Source organism: Antedon bifida, chromosome 1 (assembly GCF_963402885.1).
Source record: "Antedon bifida chromosome 1, ecAntBifi1.1, whole genome shotgun sequence".
NCBI classification, from domain to species: Eukaryota; Metazoa; Echinodermata; class Crinoidea; order Comatulida; family Antedonidae; genus Antedon; species Antedon bifida.
In genome coordinates, this window is record NC_136226.1 from 32,203,313 (window position 1) to 32,228,489 (window position 25,177).

General features: G+C 32.8%; 1 protein-coding gene across 5 annotated transcripts in view; it reads right to left on the reverse strand.

The window, feature by feature from the left end:
- Positions 1–25,177, reverse strand: part of LOC144850853 (intermembrane lipid transfer protein VPS13A-like) — a 48,610-nt gene that overhangs the window by 20,536 nt on the left and 2,897 nt on the right. For 2 of the 5 annotated variants that reach the window (XM_078708348.1, XM_078708339.1), the window contains exons 2-43: positions 23,950–23,993; positions 23,440–23,578; positions 21,401–21,666; positions 21,187–21,246; positions 20,424–20,504; positions 20,089–20,146; positions 19,666–19,793; positions 19,031–19,137; positions 18,626–18,797; positions 17,895–18,078; positions 17,483–17,580; positions 17,051–17,199; positions 16,535–16,736; positions 16,176–16,234; positions 15,595–15,747; positions 15,305–15,389; positions 14,840–14,927; positions 14,334–14,448; positions 13,874–14,006; positions 12,791–12,928; positions 11,370–11,399; positions 10,133–10,357; positions 9,651–9,807; positions 9,199–9,284; positions 8,584–8,800; positions 8,319–8,444; positions 7,904–8,007; positions 7,344–7,514; positions 6,761–7,068; positions 6,232–6,379; positions 5,764–5,896; positions 5,369–5,475; positions 4,827–4,996; positions 4,040–4,125; positions 3,520–3,776; positions 2,828–2,950; positions 2,484–2,636; positions 2,248–2,341; positions 1,869–2,065; positions 1,437–1,565; positions 693–875; positions 143–265 (exon numbers count right to left, since the gene is read on the reverse strand). In XM_078708348.1, coding sequence (XP_078564474.1) covers positions 143–265; positions 693–875; positions 1,437–1,565; positions 1,869–2,065; positions 2,248–2,341; positions 2,484–2,636; positions 2,828–2,950; positions 3,520–3,776; positions 4,040–4,125; positions 4,827–4,996; positions 5,369–5,475; positions 5,764–5,896; positions 6,232–6,379; positions 6,761–7,068; positions 7,344–7,514; positions 7,904–8,007; positions 8,319–8,444; positions 8,584–8,800; positions 9,199–9,284; positions 9,651–9,807; positions 10,133–10,357; positions 11,370–11,399; positions 12,791–12,928; positions 13,874–14,006; positions 14,334–14,448; positions 14,840–14,927; positions 15,305–15,389; positions 15,595–15,747; positions 16,176–16,234; positions 16,535–16,736; positions 17,051–17,199; positions 17,483–17,580; positions 17,895–18,078; positions 18,626–18,797; positions 19,031–19,137; positions 19,666–19,793; positions 20,089–20,146; positions 20,424–20,504; positions 21,187–21,246; positions 21,401–21,666; positions 23,440–23,578; positions 23,950–23,993 — 5,786 coding nt within the window. The remainder of the gene's footprint in view (positions 1–142; positions 266–692; positions 876–1,436; positions 1,566–1,868; positions 2,066–2,247; positions 2,342–2,483; positions 2,637–2,827; positions 2,951–3,519; positions 3,777–4,039; positions 4,126–4,826; positions 4,997–5,368; positions 5,476–5,763; positions 5,897–6,231; positions 6,380–6,760; positions 7,069–7,343; positions 7,515–7,903; positions 8,008–8,318; positions 8,445–8,583; positions 8,801–9,198; positions 9,285–9,650; positions 9,808–10,132; positions 10,358–11,369; positions 11,400–12,790; positions 12,929–13,873; positions 14,007–14,333; positions 14,449–14,839; positions 14,928–15,304; positions 15,390–15,594; positions 15,748–16,175; positions 16,235–16,534; positions 16,737–17,050; positions 17,200–17,482; positions 17,581–17,894; positions 18,079–18,625; positions 18,798–19,030; positions 19,138–19,665; positions 19,794–20,088; positions 20,147–20,423; positions 20,505–21,186; positions 21,247–21,400; positions 21,667–23,439; positions 23,579–23,949; positions 23,994–25,177) is intronic. The other 3 variants (XM_078708364.1, XM_078708355.1, XM_078708370.1) reach the window with 3 other exon arrangements.

Here is a 25,177-nt window from a genome sequence, read left to right on the forward strand (position 1 = left end):
ATCTGACCAATTACTTAACACCCTGAAGCAAAGCTACTCCACAGTAGTTACAAACAATTACAATACTACTGTAATGTTTCACTTCTTCAAATATCATAATATTAGTTAACAAAATTAATTAAAATGAGGAAAAAAGAAATACCTCAAAGTATTTTCCCGGTGTGATGTAAATGGACACGCCAATGGAGTTAGTAATAGTGCAGGCTGCTTCCTTTGTCTTCATCTGAATCTCTGAGTGACCTTTCTCTAATGCTTCACTAAATATCTATACAAGAAAGAAAAACGTTTGGTGTTGTAAACAAATTTTACCAGTATCATACACATAGGAAGCTTATAAGCTAAGTCTCATTTGAGGCTTAGCTTATAAGCTAAGTCTCATTTGAGGCTTAGCTTATAAGCTAAGTCTCATTTGAGGCTTAGCTTATAAGCTAAGTCTCATTTAAGGCTTAGCTTATAAGCTAAGTCTCATTTGAGGCTTAGGGAGTGGAGTTACACAGCTCCACCTTTAAAACAACCATCTTTCTTAAAGGATATTAACTCAACAACGTATGTTTAATCAATAAATATAATGCCCTTTTTAAAGTTCAAAGGGAGTGTGGCTAAAACTTATTAATTATAAAACATGATTTTGTAACCGTTTAATTCCCTTGTATCAAAAAATGATTGACAGAAGGGGCGGGGCTAAAACTTACCTCAGAGAGTTTCATAAGCATATTTAAACATGATTTTGTAACAGTTAATTCCATTGTATCAACAGATGAGACTGTGATTGACAGAAGGGGCGGGGCTAACTCAACAGATTCTTCTTCTGATGATGTTGTTGTAGATGTTCCTGTCGAACTGCTGGCATCAGATATGTCATCATTTTTGATCATCTTTAAAAAAGAAGACAATAATAATAATACTTTATTTCACAATTAATAATCAAATGTTAATAGAAAACAGCAAACTTGATAATTCAAGCAAGATTCTGACTTCTTTCTATTACAACAAGTAAAGCTTTGTCTACAATATCAAACTAGTCAAAAAAGTGTGATGTGCTCAAATATGGTAGTAATATGCCCAAATATGGTAGTGATATGCCCAAATATAGTAGTGATATGCCCAAATATGGTAGTGATATGACATCATAGTGTTCATATATGGGCACATAACATATTCTTGTCACATAACGTTTGATAATGACGACAGAGCTTTAGGTATCCATTTTGATAATTTTTATCAAGAACTGCTTCAAGTTTTATCATCTCAATCTTGTACAAGCAAATTGAGCATTTATTATTATAAATTTACATTATATTGATTTTCAATTGACATATTTGTATAATTTACTAACTTTATATTTTTGTTTATTTTAACATTGATTGTAATTTAATAAGATTTTATTATTATAAAGCAGAATCTATGTACCAGACCTAAACCAGTTGGCAACTTACTGAGATGTTAAGGTTCCAAGGTCGATGACCTCCATTTCCTTTCTCCAATGGTTCCAGCAGAGGATCCCAACATGCGGTCTTCTCATTATAACTTGATACCATTAACGTTATTGTACTCTCCATCTTCATCTATAAAATAGAAAATGTCAACATAATCATAGCCATTTTTAGAAACAAAAACATTTTGCAAAAAATAAATAATAATAATAGTTAATTCTTATATAGCGTATATAAGCAAGCTCTCAATGCGCTGCACATTATTACCCGGTCATTTTTTGGATCAAACACGTATGGAAACATACTCTCATGCAGCTAGTGATCAGCGCAAAGTTGTGTCTTGATTTAACCGGTACCCATTTTATACACCTGGGTGGGGAGAGGCAAATGTAACTAAAGTGTCTGGCCTAAGGATACAAGCAACAGTAAACTTACTCTTGTAGACCAATCTCTCACAAAGGCGTCAACCTTAGCCTCAGCTGACAACATTGGCACCATCTTGCTACCACAGAGTGTTTCAATCTTCATTGCAAACATGTCTACTGTAAATATCAACTCCTCTCCTCTGGATTGGTCAGGGAGGACTAGCATATCAGATGGTGTTTTCAAAGGTAAGTCGTCGATATCACTTTCTGAATAAATACATAGTTTAATACAATTATATTATAGTTATATTGTAGTGTGTTTGGTCAATAGCTTATTGGATTACAAGGTAGTATTGAATTCATCATCCACTTGATAGTCATAGACTATTTTGCAATACATTCTCAGATTCATAGAAAACTTGTAATTTTAGAGAAATTATTTTTATTACCATTATCTTCGCGCAAGAACCAAAAGTTTTGATCTTTCACTTTTGCAACATTCCACAAGTCTTTTGACACTTCATCACTTTGTTCTTCATCAACCTATAAGAAGAAATTAGCAAGACATTATGCACACTTTTTAACTACTCAAAAAACAGTAAAATTTCATTGTGGCAGATAGCATATCAGAAACTTAATTTGATTCTAGTCTAGTTCTTTGGCAGCTACAAGTTCTAGTACTTACCTGTGGCGGGGTCAAACCCTGTGCAGCTGCAGCCAAGATGGAAACAGTTTCTGGTGAAATATTGACTTGTACTTCTTGGAAAGAGACGTTGATGTGTTGTGCCTTTCCTGTGGGGGCTTGTAGTTGGAAACCCATGTTGCATGGAATTAATACCTGTAATCATAAAGTTGTTGGAAGTTTTCAATTGTTAACTAGAATATAATTCTCTGTGGTGAAACCAAAAAACATAACAATATCAATCTGTGAAATGATGTCGCCAATTGTGACATTAGTTTATATGGCTAGACCCTATATTTTGATACAGTATTTTCATTGCAAAATTGTTCAGTTCAGGTGAAACATACCGATCTAAGCTTGCCTTTTCTATTTTCAACAAGGTAAGGACAAGCATTGATGCTGACTTGAGAGAATCCACCATTGATTGACATTAGGTCAGCATTCATGCGTAACCTCATGTCACCAATACTCTGAAAATTAAAATGTAAAGATATAGAGATGAAAAAAATATACAATGTTTTAAAAGAAATTAAAATTACCAACCTGTTGACCTATTTTTTCCGAAAAGTATAAAGCTCTGTCTACACTATCAAACTTTATGTGACAACAAAATGTGATGTGCCCATATATGGATATGATGATGTCATATCACTACCATACTTGGGCATATCACTACCACATTTGGGCACACCACACTTTTTTGTCCAACTAGTTTGATAGTGTAGACAGAGGACTTAAGGACAACATTTGTACACAGGTCTTCATAAGTCTTTATTACAGCTAAATATGAATCTAATAATGCAAGTAAATAGTACAATCCTTATCCCAATGGTTGCCTGTACAAATAAACATACATATTTAAGCTCTGTCTACACTATCAAACTAGTTTGACAAAAAATGTGTGATGTGCACAAATATGGAAGTGATAGGCTTAAATATGGTAGCGAAATGACATCATCATGTCTATATATGGGCACATCATATTTTTTTGTCACATAAATTTTGATAGTGTAGACAGAGCTTTATATTGTAAACTTACTCTCATGACTAAACAATTAGTGTCCTTGCGACTTGAATCAGCAACAAGAATAATCTCAGGATTCTCAACTTTCAGATGTAATGACAAATCTAACGTCGTCGGTGCGGTTGCCTTGGTGCTGTCTGGCACATTCTCTAACTTTTTGTTCTTACTTTCAGCAGACTGGCCGTCTTCTAGACCCTTCAGGAATATTTGAGATACAGTCATCAAGAATTCCACGCATACACAGGTCTGAACATCATTAAATCCAACCACAACTGAAAGAATAATAACGATTTGATATTATTTGGTGATTTGTGTAAAATACAGATTATAATGGTTTGAGATCGCAAACAGCGTACGCGACGCATGGTGGGAATGATTTGGGAGCAAACATCACAACGCATACGTACATTTTTTGTACGCAAGCATCATGACATTTGCTCCCAAACCTTTCCCAGCAATGAAGTTTCTCGCGAAATCAAGCTATTTGCGATAAACCTTATGTTTAAAAGCTTACTTGCTGGTGTACTGTACTTACTTATAACACTTCCGTTGCTACGTTGATCCACCTTAACAACCATCATCTGACTTTCTTCATCCGTCTTGGCTTGTCTTCCAAACATTCTGCACAATCATATAAAAAAAATTCACATACATTAAATCAAAATGATGAAGTAGTCTATTCTCAAATAAACAATGGCAGCTTTGTCTTCAACCTGGTGTTAATCAAAATTCCCTTTTCAGAATCAGATTTTACCTCACTCAGCCATAAATAATAATAATAATGTGACATTTATATAGCGCTATTTCGTAAAGATCAGAGCGCTTTGAGTGTTTGTTGATTATTAAAATTATCTAGTCTCTGAGCAGGAAATAGGCTAACCAAAGACAACCCATTAATGACAAAAAAAAAAGAAAACAAAGATGATTCAAACACCACAGCACTGTTCTCCTGCAATTGCCTACTCAGCAACAACTGTGAATAAGTGAAAGAAAATACAATGCTTGAATAAACTCTGTTTCTTAAGCTCTGTCTACACTGTCAAACTAAAATGTGATGTGCCCATATATAATAATACGAATTTGTAATGCGCCAATTCCAGCAGTAAAGCGTGGTTCCCACTAGCGACGCAACGCAAGGACGTAACGCAACGCAAGTGAATTGACCAATCACAAGCGATGGCTTATTCGCTTGTGATTGCTAACTGTCTATAACTTCGCTTGTCATTGGTTAAAACGCTTGCGTTGCGTTTACGTCCTTGCGTTACGTTCTAGTGGGAACCAAGCTTAAGTGATCAAAGGCGCAGTGTATGAGAGAGCTTTACCTTGTGACTCCATCTACTCTTTCAGGTCGTATATCATCTAAGACACAATTAACAAGATGCATGTGTGCAGTCAGACTGCTATCAGTCAACATGTCAGCTTCTACTTCCAAACTATGTACTATCAGCCTACCAAGTCCCTCTGTAGCAGTCTGTACACCCTTACAAGTGGTCTGAAATAAACAAGTTATATCTATCACTTTAGTTTAGTTCATTATTGTATGTGATATACATAAATACACAAATACAAATCTATTGAGATATCTTATCATCAGACGTGCTTGGTTGTAAATGAGGGTCTTTTTATGGACAAGTGACTACAATTATCAAACTAAACTCTCCAAGCTTAGGTGGACCTTCAGATATTAAATTAATAATACATAAAGTTTCATTTTGTTTATACATACAATACAATATACAAAAATGAAAGGGGCAGCTTAAGCCAATTACATTTCTGTTTTCATCATATTATTTTTACAAGAATATGGAAGGACATTTATATACTAATTATTAGCTATCTAAGTGAAATGAAGTAATTCACTTACTAGGTCTGCTGACTTTTGGTACATGCTTACACCAACAGACTCAATGGTAAAGTTAAGACTTAACTGACTTGACAGTTGCTTCTCATCTGCACCTTCACTATCACGATCTGTAAATATACAAACAGTTTTTGCTTCAGGCTATTATACTGATGCTTATATATTTCAGTTGTTCTTTCACCTATACCAATATTAAGCTTTGTCTACACTATCAAACTAGTTTGACAAAAAAAGTGTGATGTGCCCAAATATGGTACTGATATGACATCGTCATATCCATATATGAGCACATTTTATTTTGTTGTCACATAAAGTTTGATAGTGTAGACAGAGCTTTATGCATTAACATCCTCACAAAAAGTCTCAAAAATAAGAATACAAAAGAATTCAAAATATACCTTTATCTTGTTTTTGTTTGTCTTTATCATCATCTTCCATTTGAGTGACCTCATCTGGGATTGTTTGACCCTCGTTCAAGTTTTCATTGAGAACACCAAAGGCTAATGCGATGTCATCTGGACCAATATGCATCTATAAAGTAATTGTTGTAACTGTTTTAATATAAACACATTACTGTATGTTTAACAGCTTTGATGGTTTATAACATTTTTGAAGAGTTTTATTTTTATTGATGCCCCATTTAGTCCAAATCGAAATACAATACAATTAATCATGGCAAGAATATATCTGTGTACATATGTGCATTTGAGTAGTTTATCATTGGTTTATCTTATTAATTTTTTAAAAACTCTTAAAAACACACCTTTCCCCATAAAAACAATGTTTACCAGGGGATCGGTTCTTTGATTTTGATCTTTGTAAATGATAATGTTTATCTCTACAGACTTAAAATAATAGAACCTTACATCAACAGCTTGCAGCTTGCCATTGACTGCAATAGCTGGTAGCTTAGTGAAGTAAGCTGCAGCTAAATTCCTCTGCACCTGTAACTGCATGTTAGCTGGTTCTAACATCAATGATTCAGACTTTACTTCTCCATCTTCAATAAATGCTCTGAAAGAACAAACGTTTTTTTTTTCTTTTACTTTTAATTGTTTGTTGATTTTTGTAAATAGTTTTGTATAATAATAATAATAATATCCTGGATTTATAAAGCGCCTAATGTTGTGAAACCACTAAGCGCTGTACACTGAATACTGTATACTGAAACGGCCTTGTTAAAAACAGTGATTTTCCGTTTACAAATAAAGTTATTATTATTATTAAGATTACTTTGAGAAAGTTATTTAAAGGTAGCAATGAAACATACTATACATGACAAAGCTTGATGGATAGACAATGCATTAATATCAATAAGAAAATACTCATCATAAACAATTTGATTAGATTTAAACATCTTGATTTGAAATAGCAGTATTATTTGTTTGGCCTTACCGTGACAACTTGACATTGTTTAAAACAATGTCCATAGTGTCCACTACAGCCGGTACGGTCAATTCCTCTGACCCTGCAGCAATCGTGAAAGAGTTTTTGACAAATAATTCACCAAGATCTGCATAAATCGCCATTTTTGCTGTTGAACTGCGTGGAATGATGACAACTGGAGCTTTGATTTTGACATCCAACATTGCCCTCATGGCCGCCTCTTGCATCTCCTGCATCGTCTTGGCTGCAGATGCCGCCGCACTTTCACTGGCTTCAATCGCTGCTTTTTTGGCAGCTGCAAAGCGGTTTACAAATTGCTGTAGAAGTAAATTGAAGATCAAGTACTTTCAGATATGAAATCTTTTAAGAAACAACATCATATCAAATAGCAATCACTCATTTGCAAGTCTTTATAGTTTAATCTTATTTTGTGAAACTTTTTAAAATTTTATATTCTTTCTGCACTCATGTGCATAGATGCACCATTCACAAAAACATCAATAAATGGATTTGTTTAATACAGTACCAATACAGATAATTTTGCACAATGACTCTATACTTGGCAAAAGGCAGTACATAAACATTAGCTTACCAATAGGTCCATGATAAACTTATTGACAAACACTGCTTGTATACGTCCAACACTGAGGGCCAAACTAAGGTCAACAGCGGACATGTCCGTGTAATGCTGACCAACGGTAGCACTGTTATGTACTACTACTCCCAGTTTAAACACTTCTGAGCTCTCAACTATGGAGAGAATCTATCATAAAAACAAGGTAAAACAATTCATTACTGTATTGGGTTGGTAATTGCTTTTAACTTTTGTTTCATTGAAAAACTTTTCAAATATTTCTTTGGCGAACAAAAAAATCTTTTTGTATACTTCTCAATACGATCTATATGCTAAATGCCAGTATTATGTATTTTTTATTTTTTATTTATTTTTTTTTAAATTAATTTTTATTTTTTTTTTATTTATTTCCTTTTATTTCATTGTAAAATATAACATTATTTGTATGAGTAAAGATTTGGAACCGACACTCTTCATTATAAAGGTTAAATTGTGGTAATGTAGTCTGTTGGTTGATAGCATACTGTTAGGTGTTTGCTGTAATACATAGATATTTATAATCTAATAACAGTAGTAACCTTGGGATAGATAGTATTTGGTGAAGGATCCGTCACTGTCACATCTTTTAAACTTGCTGATACTATGGTTTGATGTTTCTGAATAGTTACACCTGCTTCAACACCTGTAGTGAAAACAATAATGATATGCGTAATCAGATTACAATAAGTTAAGAAAATTGTACAAATCAGAAAACAAACATAATGTTGTGTTGAGAGTAAAGTTGGCAACATTGAAATTTGGTATATATATAAGTATGGATAGACCTGTGAATAAAGCCCTGTCTACACTTTACGTGAAAAAAAAATGTGATGTGCCCATATATAGCCATGATGATGTCATATCACTACCATATTTAAGCATACCACTACCATATTTGGGCACACTTTTTTTGTCAAACTAGTTTGATAGTGTAGACTTAAGGCATAAACTTACCCTTGACATCCACACAAGCGAGGGAGGCATTACATGTACATGCTTCAATAGAGATTACACCAAGCTTGGCCATTAAGTGTACATCAATAACTTTAGATGGCAATGGTCTAGTTTGGCGTCTTCTAACTAAAAACATTAAAAAACAACAAGAAATTCATGTATTGAATTTCAAAGTTCTTTTTTAAATGAATAAATTTACATAAATTTAATTTGCATATCATTTACACTAAAACCTATTAATTTGCATATTTATTTACACACACACCTGGTTTCTTTTCACTGTCACTTGAATAGCCTTCATCAAGTGCCTTCTCCTCTTCCTTTTTACTTTCATCCAGCATGGCGACGATTTGTTCAGAAAATGCCACGATGTTGAGGATGGCTTCAGCGTGTGCGGTCAACGTCAGGCCAGCTACGTCCACTTGGATGTTCTGTTCTGTCGATTCATACAATGTGTGGAAATCTGGATTATCTTTCTCAATCTACAAACAAATACAATATTTGATAATCAACCTTTATTTCTTTTATTTGAAACATGTTTATTATTATATGATAATAATGGTAGTCTTTATAAAGCACCTAATACAATGTTTCTAAGCGCTTTACACACAAAAATGATCCATAAAATAAATATGATAATGATAAAAAAATTAAGAAAAGCAGAGGAACCATTTACACCGCTCCGTTCTCCAGCACTCTGAAGCGCTCAGATTAGAACTCGCCAGAACAGTATTTTAGTTCCTAAGTATGTGGCCCAAATTGAATTTGGGTTTGAAATTAAAATGGTCATGTCAAATGTGTTTGTGTCCCATTTATTGTCTTGTATTCAAATGTAATATATATATATCTAAACACCGACATGCATTATATTAGAACATACCTTTTGATAATTTAAGTGCATTAACCTCTCTCCAGTGGTATCTTGTAATGGCGTCTTCACAAGGAAAAGATCATTGCCATCTAAAGCTGAAAGGACACAAGATATTGAGTTAAGATTGGATTAAGTGTGACATATAATCTGTAATAACTGGATGGTTATTAAATAAAGACATAACACTCTGACTGCCTTTTATGTAATACAATGACAATGATTATGTGTGTATAGCCCTTACTACTTCCACGATATTTCTTATAAGTTATCGACTTGTTATAATAACATAATTTATAAAACCGAAAAACAGCATCCGATACAAATTAGCCACTTACAGTGTGGTTAACAGATACACAAGAAGACAAAACAACACAATCTCAGAAACACAAAAGAAAGATTGAAAGAACTGCTATGGCTATTACTGTTGTTTTTTATTAGTAACAAGATACATATACACCAACCTTTCATCTGCATATGCTGCACAGACACACTGCCAAGCCTAGCATCCAATGTGACATGCCATGGCCTTAACTCTACCTTAGCACCAAGGCTGATGATGTTAACAGCAAGTAATGGTACATCAACTGTTCCGTTGTTTTGACACATGTTTAACGTGATCTAAGAAGAAGAAGTTTGTTTGTCAGTAAAGTTTAGAAAAAAATATATACCTGTACATTGAAGAAAGGTGAAGAGACCAAGAGGACGATTCAAAACCACATGGATAAGAATTATAGAAAATGATACGAAAAGAAGAAAAAACAAGTCTATGCACACTGTGGGCAATATTCGCTCTGATTGGAGAAGTCTTGTTAAGTGCACTATGTCGCAAGACGTTCAACGTATGTGATGATGATGAGAGTTAAGATTTTTGCAGTACAGAACCCACGAAACCCACACTCTCCCCACTGGTTAAATACAATACATAAAAATGAAAGATTCTCACCCTTTTAACTTCAAAATCTAATTCAAGATTGCTCCTTGGTTGGTAACCTAGACTTTGTTCTCTTTTAAGTTTTTGCTTTTGTCCACCATCCTGCTCATCTCCCTCTTCTGCCGACAAGAACTCGTCTTCATCATCATCTGCATCTTCAACTACCGTTGGTTTGGTGATGTTAAACTTCTTTGAATCAAACATGACCACATCTCTAGTGGTAGTTAACTTCTCCACCTAAAATATAGAAAACAATTAAGCACAGGTCTAAATAATTAAGCAAGACAATCTTTTGCTTAACACCAATGTGCAGTGGCAATGCTTTGGACCTTACTATGTGGCCTTTGAAATTATTTAATAAAGTCAATTTGATAGGATCTTCATTTCAAATCATAGGTGCTGCTGTGTAGTTCAAAATATGTCCAATCCCTTATACTAATTCTGTGCATTTTTGCTTTTACAAATACAATTACGTTTATTCACCAAATCACAATAAAAATAATTATCACTATGGTGATTGAAGAAATTACGTCAACATTTTTTTTTAAGTTTACATAAAATTTTTTCTTTCAAGTGTCACAGAATTTACTATACCACACCATGCAAACCAAGATGTACTGCAAATAATATAAATATAAACCATAATATCTCAGCAGAATACAGCATTTAAAAGAGAAGAACAAAGTAAACAAGAGTAATATGAAGAATTATATAAAATCTTTGAAATGAAAAATGATGTTAGATTCTTATTATTGATAAATATATAAAGTAAAAACATTAAAACTATATAAAACAGTAGTTGAAAGTTAGAGTAAAATTAAATAATAACAATGCAACGTATTAAATTGTGGTTACTTTTATATATTAACCATTGATACTGTAGTAAAACAATAAACTAGTGAAATAAATAGAATTAAAAATAAATACTTTATAGTCAGTGCAACATTTGTTATATAATATTGATTATGAATGATATTTCTATGAAAATTTATTAGGTTATATATTTTATATTATGTATTTTCCTTTTTGTTTGTTTGAAACTTTCAAAAACAAAACTTGTTAATAATTATAAATTATTTGTAAAGCATGCTACAGTATATAAAGGCTTTGTATAACAGGCATGCTATACCTAGAATATTACAGTAGTTTTAGATAAATACAAAATCCCGAAACATTCATCATGCTTCAAATAGAAGAGTATTACTAGTGTTAAATAGTGAACTCAAAATATTGAGTGTGATATTCTTACCAACCCATCACTCTTCTCAGATAAATTGTGCTGCAATAGTGAATACAAACACCTTCATTAGTCACCAATCAGTGCATTTATACAATCACCAAAAGTTGTGTGAAATCTAACAGTGAGATTACTTGAACACATTGGCCAAACCTCTTGCTCAAAAATAAATACCAAAATGCAAGTGCATAGAATATAGTGGTGTAACGGCTATGAGCACTTATTGGCTAAACTCAGGGGCCCAAGAGCGCAAGAGGCCCCAGAGCATGAACAGTCCAATGCAACTTGGAGTGCCTTTGTCCTGTGCGTTACACAACTGATATATATTGATACATGATCAACTGTGCAATTAGAGTGGTCACCCAAAACACACCCAAACAATTTTTTTGCATAAAGTTTTGGTTATTGATTGGGAAAAAATAACAACTTATTTCAACTTTATAAAAAAATTATTTGTGATCTATGACCTCTAGAATCATCAGGTAGAGAGACAACCAGATCATCACTGTACTATGAGTGCTAGTGTTGGTTGGTTACAATAGTGTCAGACCAGGGAAGAGTTAACTCTTCCCTGGTCTGAGGTACAAACGAACCAAATATTGAAACCAAACACTAATTTTAGAAAAAGTAGTGTTGTTATACAATACATACAGTATTTGAAACAGAAAGCTTCAAATGAACCTAAAGCACTGAATTAGATAAATAATATTATTACAGTACATAGCAGCAAAAGAAATGATAAGGTGCACACGATAAGCTTCACACAACCTTAAAAAGAGGTAAGTAAGTAAAGTTTAACTTTAATTGTTAGATTAAAAGCAAGCTAAGCACTTACTAACATTTCTATTTTATGTCATGTTATGTTCAAGAGTATGATCTGCAGTTGTGTTTGTTAACACAGCTAGACTAATAGTATGGACAAACCAAATGTATTAATGAATAGGATACATGGTTTATTAGTTGTTTCTACTGTAAGTACAGCAATCTTATAAGAAAGTAAGTGTTGTCAATACTTTAACTGATGAACTCACGGCTGGATATAAGTTTTAAAATAAACTTTTAGATTGAGCAAAAGAAATGTTACTGATGGAATATGACAAACAAAACCACAGTAGGGAGAATATGGACTAAAGAAACATAATGTTGTATCAATTAAAACTGAAAGATTCGATTAGCAGCAAATTCAGTACTACATTCCAGTAGTATTTGATTGATTGGTTTTTATATTTAAAAATGTACAAGAAATAATAATGTTCACAAGAAACACAACTATAGTACATCGCTGACTGCTTATATTGAACATAGACTATTAAATATAACATTGAATGGAAGTTTTAATGAATGGATATCACACAGGGTTGAAGGTTAAGCTACCATGCACTAGGTTAGCAAGATACTCTGTTAAAAGCTCATTCACAAAACATTTAACTAACATCTCCACCGCATGGTGTGAAATATCCATCTTGTTCCGAGTCATAGTCATCATCATCCAGCAGGTTCATTATATAATTGAGGCCTTTCTCAGGCAGTAATGGCATTGGAATGGCAGTAGCAGACGGCCTGAATGCAGCCTGTATGAAAAAGTGTGTGGTTCGATCAATATGAAGTGCCTCAATGTGTGCATGATGAATAGAATTGATTTAGAATCATGCTTAGAGATAAAAATGATTAATTCCTGTTTTCATAAAATGTCTAAATATGTCATACTTTCTGCACTTAAAGACCTAAAAATGTGTTTGCTAGTCTGGTTGATTGATAGTAGATCAGCAGAAAGATCCGTTTATTTGACACTATAGTAATTTTATGAATTGCAGGCCATGGAGGAGTTCTCCACGCTTAGAAGTGGAAATGACATCAACTGAATTCAAGGCATTTTTGTAGATGACACATCATGACAAAAAGGAATTAAAACAATATACAATAACAGGGTATATTGCCAAAACAATGAAAATTTAGTTATAAATATATAAGAAAACAGTTTTTATACTTAAATCATGGTATACTTCCATGCTAAAATCAACCATACAGATATTAAAATAACCACAGATAGGAAGACAAGAGAATGTTATGATACATTAAATGGTAGCAAGTAACATTCACACATAATGGGAGACAAGATATCTATAGTTACAGCAGCAATGCAGGTTTACAGCTTTATTTTCTCTTCAGACTTTGAACAAGCTTTCAGGCTTATTTCACACTTTGAATAAATATTAGCTGAATTAGTTTTAAAGATCTTATTATAATAAATTAGAATATGTACAGGTAGTTAAAAAGGATTGCAAATTATTTGTATTTATATCACAGTATTTTTCATAACTATAAAAAAACTATTTAATCAGAACTTGTACAGAATACATTGGTTTAAATCCAATAAATATTCTACAATAAAACCAACTGAAATGTTCACATATTTAGTTAGCTAGTTGGTAACAGATGATTATCTGTACACATTACCTTCATTAAAATCCATTAATTAAAAAAAAAAATAATCATATTTCTCCATATCTGCTTACCTTTGACATAGATTCTTTGTCAGGAGCTTTGGTTTCTGGGAGTGGTATGCTGGTTGCTAGGGATATTAGATCTTTCAGCTTTTTGTCAGAGAAGTCAATATCCAATGAAGGCAATTCCCCAAGTATTCGAACTCTGGAAAACAAAACAAAGAAATATTTTTCAAAACAACGACAATTTCAAATATGTTCAATGTCACAACCACGCTCACACAGCCCATACTTGTCCAACTCTTGTACTGGATATTTACTTGCAGGTCAATACAATAAACATGACTAAAGCTCTGTCTACACTATCAAACTAATTTGACAAAAAAAGTGTGATGTGCCCAAATATGGTAGTGATATGCCCAAATATGGTAGTGCTATGATATCATCATGTCCATATATGAGCATATCACATATTTTTGTCACATAATGTTTGATAGTGTAGACAGAGCTTTAAATATATTTACATACTTACTTTGGCATCCTATTGTCATCCACCAGGCATTTATGTAATGCTATGCCAACATTCAATGGTTGTAGGAGATGCAGCGGTGAATAGGTCTTCTTACGAGCTGCTTCCCAATCTTCACCTGAGAAGTAATTTAATTTAATATTTATAGATATTTTTAGTTATAAAATGGTTTGAATACATCTATATGATTATTTATTAATGATTAAATATATGTTATATATACAGCATAACCATTTTAACTTCTGTACAAATATGAACACTTCCTTGAAGCTATTTATTTGTTGACTAATCTTGAAATATTTATTTATACATACTTTTTTGACTCTTTTTTTCTTCTGGTGGAACTAGCCTTAATTAAAGCCCTATGGGCTTATTTAAGCTTCTCCAGCATGAGGCATTCTATTTTTTTAAATCTCATTTTTGTTATATTATTACATACTGATGTATCTTATGAAAATAAAATTGAATTGATATATTATTGTACAAAAGCAATACACAACAGTATATACCTTCATTGGCTAATATGATTTGAACACTCTTTAAATCCATATTGAATCTATCATATGACTTTTTCATTAACTCCTCCAAACTTTCATTCTGTAATATAAATGAAATATGTAATATGTTACCTTTATCATTGACATTCATACTCATACCCAATAATAGAGCATTTAGAATTGCTATTGTGTAAAGCTCTGTCTACACAATCGACAAAAAAAGTGTGATGTACCCAAATATGGTAGTGATATATCCATATAGGAACATCACATTTTTTGTCACATAAAGTTTGATAGTGTAGACAGAGCATATTATCTGATGTTCTGTTTTTGTATCCAAGTCTACACAAATATTTGTTTACATCCTGATAGTGGCTTACTTTAGCAATGTTAAATATGAACAGAATTAATTCCCATAAGTTTAGATATGTAATTATTTTAATCAAAATGACAAAATATGACATAATATTTAATCACCTCCGTCCTTCGAGCATCATATTTTTCCTCATGTTCAGTGGTCATCCTAAAGTGACCCAGGTCAGCAACGAGTACTTTGCCCTTTCTAAATTTTGTAGGAATGAAAACCACAATGTTATTAAAATGTATTGAGTGGTTAAGTGAAGTTTTACATAATTACCAAAAGAAATTTGAAAATATTATATTAACAAAAAAACTCATATAAAAGTTTGTTTATGCATGATTCTTGAATTTATATTTTGTTTGAATAAAAATTATTTAAAAAAATAGAATTTATGATTTATACTAACTCTGAATAGACACCATTTTCTGGAATAATAATATATGAAGGTCGAAGGTCAACAGTGACATCAAGAATAGTCTTAGTGTCTGCCATGTACTGCAGACTGGTAGCTGACTGCTCTGTGAACTCATCAATAGTAGAAGCTGCAGCTGCAGATAGCCTAATATATAAAGATAGGGGTGTTAAGTACAAAGATATTAATCTTATATTCCTTATTTTCAAAATGTTAAATTCCCAGAATGTTTAATTTCAATAGTAAATATAAACGTGTATAGCATGGTATAAATATTGATCTAGATCTCGAGCACACCAGCAGTGAAGTCCTGTCCTGTGCCCCGCTTGTCTTTGTCCCTTTGTTTTGTCTAGAATCCTGCCCTGCCTTCTTCCTCCTCTCCAACCTCCAAGCACCCCCCCCCCCCACCCACAGATTTATTGTTATTTGTATATGTTATTTCTTATTTATTCCATTATTGTTTAAATAAATGTTATTTTGAATTTAATTGAAAAAGTCAACTGATACTTTGTATCCATCAATGACGGCCATGTGTCTTCAGAAGAAGACAGCCACAAGAACAGTAATATACTCACTCATCAAGGTGCACATCTTTAGGTGGCTCAAAAAATGTCACAATTTGGTTAATTGTATTCTGAAATTGACAATTTTGAAAAAGAAAAAGGTAAAGTAATTGACTACAGAATATATCATGTTCATATATTATAATACGTTAACATATTATGAATATGTTTTGACATTCATATCAACCTTCCTCTCCACCATAGCAACCTTCCTCTCCTCCATGGCAACCTTCCTCTCCTCCTTAACACCCACTCAACCTGTAACAATGAATTCTATGCCTACCATGATTATTATTATATAAAAAAATAGTGAAATAACCATAATACTAGGTGGGGAAGCATTATAGTACCAATAACTATAAGACATTTACCGCATCATAGACAATCTTTAGAGGTCTTGCTAGCACCTTCACCCTCTGATCTGCCAATCCATCAAGAGGGTTCGTCTCAAACTCTACCTCCAGTAGATCTACCTTGCCATCAGCCTCTAGATTCTGAGACTCAACCATTTGATGTTGTTCACAGCCTATTGATGTGCCGAAAACATTGAATGTGTTCAGCTTGGCATCAAGTCTATAATAAGAAAGGTTTATCAGTACTTTCTACTTCAACCGTAGCTAGTGAGAGACCTGTCTCTGCTACATTGCTTGTATACTAAAGGCCAATTTACACAGACGAGCTGTAACGGTAAGCGGAAAAGGGCGTAGTTTGTCCATGTAGAATATGACCTATCTTGAGTGGTAACCGCCCGTCCGCTTTGCCTTATGTATAATGGTCATAGAAATATAAACATATATTCTATATATTTATTACCGTTACCACTCGTCTGTGTAAATTGGCCTTTAGACATGGTCTTGGGTCTATATAAAGAAATAAATGACTTGTACCTGATGGCATCAGCAGCTGGCCTTTGGCTTATCCCTGCTTTCAAGTCAGATATTTCCACACCAAGAACATTAGAGTCGCTATTGCCTGTATTATCCACAAGTTTGACAGAAGTTTGGATTAAATGAAAGTTCAGTAGAATACCAATATACTGCAAAACAAACAGAGTTATCATTTCAACTTTTTATCGACCATGTTTAAATGTAGAAATAGAATGTTGAATATAAGACCTAAAATGCACATGGTAATATATACTGCAGCTAATTAGAGGCAGTATTCACCTTTAGTGTTAAGCTCTGTCTACACTATCAAACTTTATGTGACAACAAAATGTGATGTGCCCATATATGGACATGATGATGTCATATTACTACTATATTTGGAAATATCACTACCATATTTGGGAATATCACTACCATATTTGAATTATTTACCTCTTTTGGAAATTCTGAAACAGGAATTTCTTCTGTGTAGCCAATAGCTTCATACAGTTTAGCCTTGTCCTCAGATGTCATGGCATTTTGTACCCTTTCTGTAATCATAAAAACGGATAAAAAATAAATTCTCTAAATAAACAGTATTTTGAATGCAAATTTGAAGGGAAAATGAAAGATGAATGAATGAAACATTTTGTGCGTTGTCAACACACTTTCTCAACGTATTGTTATTGCTGACAATGGCCTTGGTGAATTCACCAGATGTTCTGTGATATTTATTTAATTTTTCTTCACATTAAAAGAACATTTGCATTCAAAATATATTTATTGAAAGGAGATGAATATTTTATATAAATAGTCTTGCTAGGCAACTGTACCAACAGCTTTGAATTCTGTTTGTCATTCCTACCTGCAACATCATTTAGTTCTAAACTATCGTCCTCTTTTTCTTTCTTTCCACCACCAAAGAAACCTCCAAACCATCCTGCATTCTTCTTCTCTTTTTCCTTCTTCTTTTTCTTTCTTTTATATTGTAACTCTGCCTGTTGTCTGCATAGCGTCAAGTTAAACACATCCAAAGTATCCTCGTACGACTGTTAACAAAAGTTATTTTCATTCCAAACAAATTAACTTGCAGTTTATTAATTGTAAAAAAGAAATTTGGGACTTTTGGATCTCAAAACAAATATTTTTCGTTGTGAGTTTCCAGTTTTTAAAGAGTCCAGTGTTGGTCAGCTGTATCTAAATCTATTTTAGGAAGTTTCAGCTTACAATATCAACTAAATCTAATCAAACATATCTTATTTAACAACTTTACATACAATCAACTTAGTACACAGTACTTCTTGCTTTTTAATAGTGCTTTCACAAATTAGATGCAATTAAAAGAAAAATAACGCCTAAAATACTATCATTAGTAGTGGCATAATATAACTACTGTACATGTAATACATATTAAGCTCTGTCTACAGTATAAAACTAGTTTGACAAATGATGATGTGCCCAAATATGGTAGTGATATACCCAAATATGGTAGTGATATGACATTATCATGTCCATATATGGGCACATCACATGTTTTCACATACATTTTGATAATGTAGACAGAGCTTAAGTTTATGAACTGAGGAACACACCAACCTGAAGGTTAGCTAGAAGTTCTTTTGAAGGTTTAGATGTTGCTAGCTTCTTTCCATAAACTTCTTTGTATCCCCGACAGAGATCACGATGTTTCTTTATATGGTCCCATGACCACATTTTGTGACGTCGTCGTACATTCTCCTCCAAAATGCTAGTTTGTGCATACTTCCACCTGTAAATGAATGCAATTTTTTAACAGGCATGATGATGTGTGTGGTTACATATATGGTATGTCAAGGAAGTTTCAGTAATTAATCTTTCTTAAACAAGGTTTTAATGACTGATGTGCAATATTGAGTGAAAATTGGTGATATTGGGTGGCATGGGGTGGTATGGGTGATATTGGCAATATGGGCGATATGAGTTATATGAAAAAAAAAAAAAATTGAATTTTAAAAATCTTACCACAACTTAGTATGGCCATGACAAATAGCTCGAGGGCGGTATTTTCTGTATGGCTCATTGCGTACCATTCTCTCAAAGGAATCCAACAGCTGTATTAGGTTGTGATACTAAAACAAAAATCAATCATTGCGTGTAGTAATGAGATATAAGCATAATAAACAAACTAAATCCTGACTTTAAAAATAACATTTTCTGTAATTAATTGATAAATGTGCATATTGCGTCATTGGTCTGGACTTATACTCTGGCAAAACCATATCCCAAAATTGAGTGAGGAAGCATATTTTAACGTCCCCTTCATTCATGTCCTAGCCACTAGCGAGCGGCTGAGCGGTTAAGACAGTGGAGCCGTAAATACGTAGCCATAACATCAGCAAGGGTTCGATCCTCACTCGCTCTATGGTTCTGGTGGTAGAACGAGTCTTCTCGGATAAGGACTATAAACCATAGGTCCAGTGTACATCTAGCTAATGTTTACTTTAAAGAATCTAGTTCATCTTTCGAGACGAGTAGGAGTTACTCAGGTGGGCCCTCTTGGAGATCAGTCTTTGACTGAAGAGGCCACTCAGTATATATAAATAATAAATTTAAAGAAACTTAAGGTCATCGCAAAATGTGCTTATTGATTAACTTACCTGTTGCTGTCTCAGTGTCAGATCAATACTCATAACAACTAGGTTCATCCAAGCCTTTGGAGTTGAAAGGTCACTACCAGGCTTGGGGTTTATCTTCAACTGTGCTTCAGATGAGATGGGTTCAATAACTAAATTTAGAATAAAGGCAGACACACAATATAAAACAAAATGTTTCAATAAGGTCTCAAAATGTAGTTTAACAGACAAATAATATTAATACTGCATTGAATAAAGAATACTAGACCAGTTTACTAGTATTCAGTTTTGTGGTATTACTTGTGTAAATTGGTCTTACTGTGTTAAAACATGTTGAATAAATACAATTTTTATTAGGTTATAAAGTACCGTTTTACAAATTATTTGGGATTAAGTAATAAATATAGTAATCATTGGCTTTAAATGTAAATGTTTCGATGTTTTTACCATATTGAAAATCAGGATCTACATGGCCAGGTGAAGCAATGGAAGATTTTAGAGACATCTGAAAAAATAAATGATTTTATTTATTTATTTTACAAAATGGCACGATTGTATTACCTCTTCTGCATTTTAGTATGTACTTTATTTTTGTCATTAAATGAATTCAAAAGATTGTTATTAATGGCCTCGGCCTACATAATCAATTACATAAGTTCATAAGTTGACTAATCATGGATTTAAATCTGTGATTCTTTCTGCTCTGTTTAACATATATTGTAATTGATTTTGTTAATGGTGAAGAAAGCAAAAAAAGCAATATTTTAATTATTAGTACTTACTAAGCATTGATCCTTTGACATTGAGCCAAACAGACGAGTGTTGCTGTTGAGATACAAGGCTAAGCAATCCAACTTTACAAGCTGTGGAAGAATACAAAACATTATATAGAGCCCTGACGAAGAAATAGTGTTGTCTGAAATCTTGCCATTTCTTTTTGGCTGTTTTACTTTATCGTTTTGATTTTAGCTTTTTCCTTATTTCATTTCCATTGAGATTTTCATAATCAGATCAGGTAATTTTTTTCTAGCAATTTGCCTTTGGAAATATTCCATTATATAATATGTTCATTTAATGTTCACAAATTTCTGTGAGGTAACCTTGTACAATGATGGTTGAGTTTTGTTGGCAATCTTTTTTTCTAAATATTTTATTTTTTTTATTTTCAAAAAAGATTTCCAAAGACAAAACAAGCATCACAAAATATTAAAATAATAATGGCTTAAAAAATGCATAACTTAATCTCCTTCGACAACTGATAAATAAATTAGAAATAGTATATTTCTTTAGTGAATAAAATATTCATTTCTAAAAACCATTTTACTTCTTTTGTAAAATCAGTCAGTTTTGCCTGACTTCCTAAGGTTAAATAGATAAATAATGAAACAGTGATGAATAAATAAAGTACAGAGAGAATGAAATGCAATTATCGGTGATAAATAAAATAAATTTGTCAACACTTCAAAATAACAATGACTTGTCGTCCCATAAAATGTTATGATCTATAAAATATGCATAAATTTGAATAAATGAATATGTAATTACCTTGTATACCATTTTCACCGCCTGGTCTAAAATACATGCTTTCCAGTCTTCATTTGTGGTCTAAAAACAAACAAAAAGAATTAAATAAAAATAATAGATCCTAGAGAGCAGTATGCATGGTTACTATAGGATGAATAGTGTACTCATAGATTCTCTAGTAGTACTTATCCCAGGCTAGAATTTGCCCACAAAGATTGGTCAATAAATGCAGTACCTCAAATGACAAATTGTGAAGAGAAACACCAGCAGAGAATGGTGCCTGCGGGTTGGTGATTGTGTCTTCATATCGTATGTGTATATTCTGCACTTCAACCTGTAGATTCTTAATAATCTGAGTGGCTAATTTTTCAGCAAATGTGTCTGATTTGTTATCTGATTCCTGTGGTTTGTTCTCTTGTTCCTTGGCTTGTTCAACTTTCTCCAAAGCCTTTTGTTTAGCATCACGTTGGCTCTTTTTGTCTTTTTCGGCATCATAGCTTCCTGTAGAATAAATATATCGTTTTTCTTTTAAACATTTTTACACTACATTGTGGTTGTAATAATTCCACAAAGTTCTAAAAGGCACCTCGAGGCTCAAGTCAATTAAAAAAATGTCCTCTCTTGAACACAAACTATGATGATGAATTGGGTTTATATAATATAAGAGGTAAAGCAAGCACCTGCGTGGGGTAACCACCTGCATGGGGCAACCACCTGCGTGGGACAACCACCTGCGTGGGGTACCCACCTGCATGGGATAACCACCTGCATGGGACAACCACCTGCATGAAACAAACACCTGCGTGGGGTACCCACCTGCGTGGGGTAACCACCTGCGTGGGGCAACTGCCTACATGCTTCATTTGGAAGGAGAATTACTTCAAATTTAGGGTTAGTTAGTTAGGCCATATTCACCAAACATGCTTAAGCTAAAGGAAACTACTGCACTTTAAAAGTTCTATCTCAGTGAATCCCTTATTTACTCGCTTTACAAGTGAAATACTTAGTATTTAAGGGAAATATCTAACCCAAATGTGATTGGCCACAGAGCTGGAAGAAATCAGTACTTTTATTTTTTTAACATACATATTTTTTTTTTTGGATGAAAGTTCTCTAGGTGAAAACCTAATAAAGTGATGAAAATAAACTGGGGAATCAGCTGAACAGTAAATGTCCAACAACAAATGCGTAGACAAGGATACTCATCAATATGCACAGCTTAAGTGTACAATTACCACCAATGTATTCCCTAGACATTCATTTACAATCCTCATTGCATCATTTGCTGAGTTTTCTGATTGCAAATAATGATTATATTGACATCTCACCAGATGCTATGTATACAGTTTATTCAAAAAATGTAAAATTGTACATTGTAAAATTCATACTGTGTAATAAAGATTTTGAGGAAAAAGATTATTATTATCTAAACGGCGGTTTACATTACCTCACCATCAAGAGGGGTTTGATTTCGATAACTTTTACAAGAACAGGCACAGACAAAATATATGCTGCTAATTATAAACATGGTATCAGAACAGAAGGGGTCTAAGTGGTCCATCTATAAAAACAATTAACATCAGCATCTAGCTCAGCAGCCCAATATGAATACAGTATTTGTTAAGGACTCTTAATTTGTAAATTTTGTTTGCATAACTTAAAACGTTGATGTTGAGTTTTATTTTGGCGGTACTACATAGTATATTACTACTAAACATGATGCTTTACAATTCAAACTGTTACAATGTGGCAACCAAAGTTCAAGTTACATTCAAGAACAAATAACACAGGCTGTAGTATGCCTAATAATTTCTATCATAGTATTATCAGTATAATTATTAACCAGATTTGAAATGAAAAATGGCCTCCAGTGTTTTAATAACGTGGAAAAAATAAAAAATTAATGTGACATGCTATACTGAATACAACCTTGCTTTGAATTTAATTACCCTGTGTGCTATAAAATAACTTACTGGCGACATCAATTAAAATTTAATGCCATCAATAAGCATATTCTTAGTACTGTTGCTTAAGAACTATTTAGTTTTTATGGTAAATTAATATACTTGTATAATTTGTTGTAAACTTTGACCTGCAAAGGTTGCTAAATTTATGATAGAAAGTGATATTTTTTGTAGTAGTGTATTTTTTGTTAGATATAGAGTATGCTGAAGTTCAAATGTTGTTATGACTAAAAAAGTGGATTGGGTTTTTGTTTTAAGGAATTAACAGCATACATCAGAACTTTACTTGAAGTAAATAATTATTCTTTACCTTGTTTAGGAACAATTAGTAAATATAGCCCATCAATTTTAGCAACAACTTGTGAAGTGTATAGGTTCTTCCATGGTATTTTAAGAGTTAATTTTTCCAAGGTTCCAGCTTTGATCTGAAATGGCAGTTCCAACTCATCCTAGAGATAAAAATAACACAAATTAAAATTGCCATAACAATTATACAAAAAATTCACCAAAAAAGAAGCTCTGTCTAATAAGACGTGACTACCAACATGCTATGGGCATGGGGTATGGTCCTTATACTGAATGACACTTTCAGTGCTAAGCATTGATTTCCAAAGAAGTTCAGTAGAGAATATTTACAATATAAAAAAAAATAATCCAAAGACAACTAACAAAGTAACTTACATTAGTACACATTTACAATAAGGTAACTATCTACAAAACATACAGTATATATAAATAATTGAAGGAATTGAAGGTAAAAGATACTTAATACTTAATGTATGTGAGTATTATTAATCATTTTAAATGATAAGTTAATTACCAATGCACCATCTTTAATCACCAGATTCTCCAACACTGCATCTCCTGTAAAAAAAACAATTTAAAATTCTCAATCAGAAAACTCAGCACAGTACTAAACATAATTTAAGCAAAATAACAAGTCTTGTATTTTCCTTGTATTTAAGAATTGGAAAGTTACAGTTTCATTTCATTTCATTTATATAAAGTGGAGGAGCCTATTAAATGAAAGCATACTGTAGCTCCTCAAAACAAACATATAAATATAACTAATACTACAAATTAGGAATTCCTAAAAACAAAAACAACAGACTTCATATAATAATGAAGATTAGCATAGCAATATTATAATAATGTGAAAAAATAGACAGTAAACTAATTAGCAATTTATTCCATGATATAATGTTTAATTAAACATGATAACTCAATACAAGTGAAGTGAGAGATAATAATTACATTATGAACTTAATTATGGATAATATTGTATTTCATTTCAAATTAAATTAAGTGCAATGCCCAAGAATATTAAGAGGGTACTCAATGGTAATTGTCTTAACATGTGAGGGGACAGGTTCATAAAGATATTGTTGCGTTTTCTGTACACAAATGTTGCTTAGAACAGGGACCCTGCTTAGATTGACCATGGAGTAAAGAATAAGAAGAATTATTCTTTACTCCATGGATTGACTCTTTTTTTTATTGTACTCCATGGTAGCACCTCCTACAACTTGTATCTCCTATAACTTGTAACTAATGCTAGTGCTACTAAAACCAATCTATGTTGTGATAAAGTATCCCTGATATGATTAGAGAATCCTAATTTCAGTTTATGGCACTGTTGAGGGACTTATCAATGATAATTGGTTTGTGAATGTGTGCTGAAGTTTAATGACTTCATTGCTTTGTAATTGTGTCTCATTGTGAAATGTACTGTACAGTAGGCCCCTACCAGAATCCTCTCTCCTTTGCTTGTAATTATATTTTCTTATCTTTGGTGCATTCTGTTAGTTTTAATGGTTTTACCGTTCAATATACATTGTAGGGTCCTTGTAACATTTCCTCTCCTTGTGACTCACTAAAGGTCCATAATAAATACATACAACAGGCCTACCTCCAGAACTTTGGAAGTTACAATGACTGATGCAACATTTATAATTTAAAAATTATTTGCAGACCAGAAAAACAAAAGAGAGGAGTTTAATCAAAGGAGCTATAAATTCACCATTGTTGAGTTTAAAGTAGAAGATATT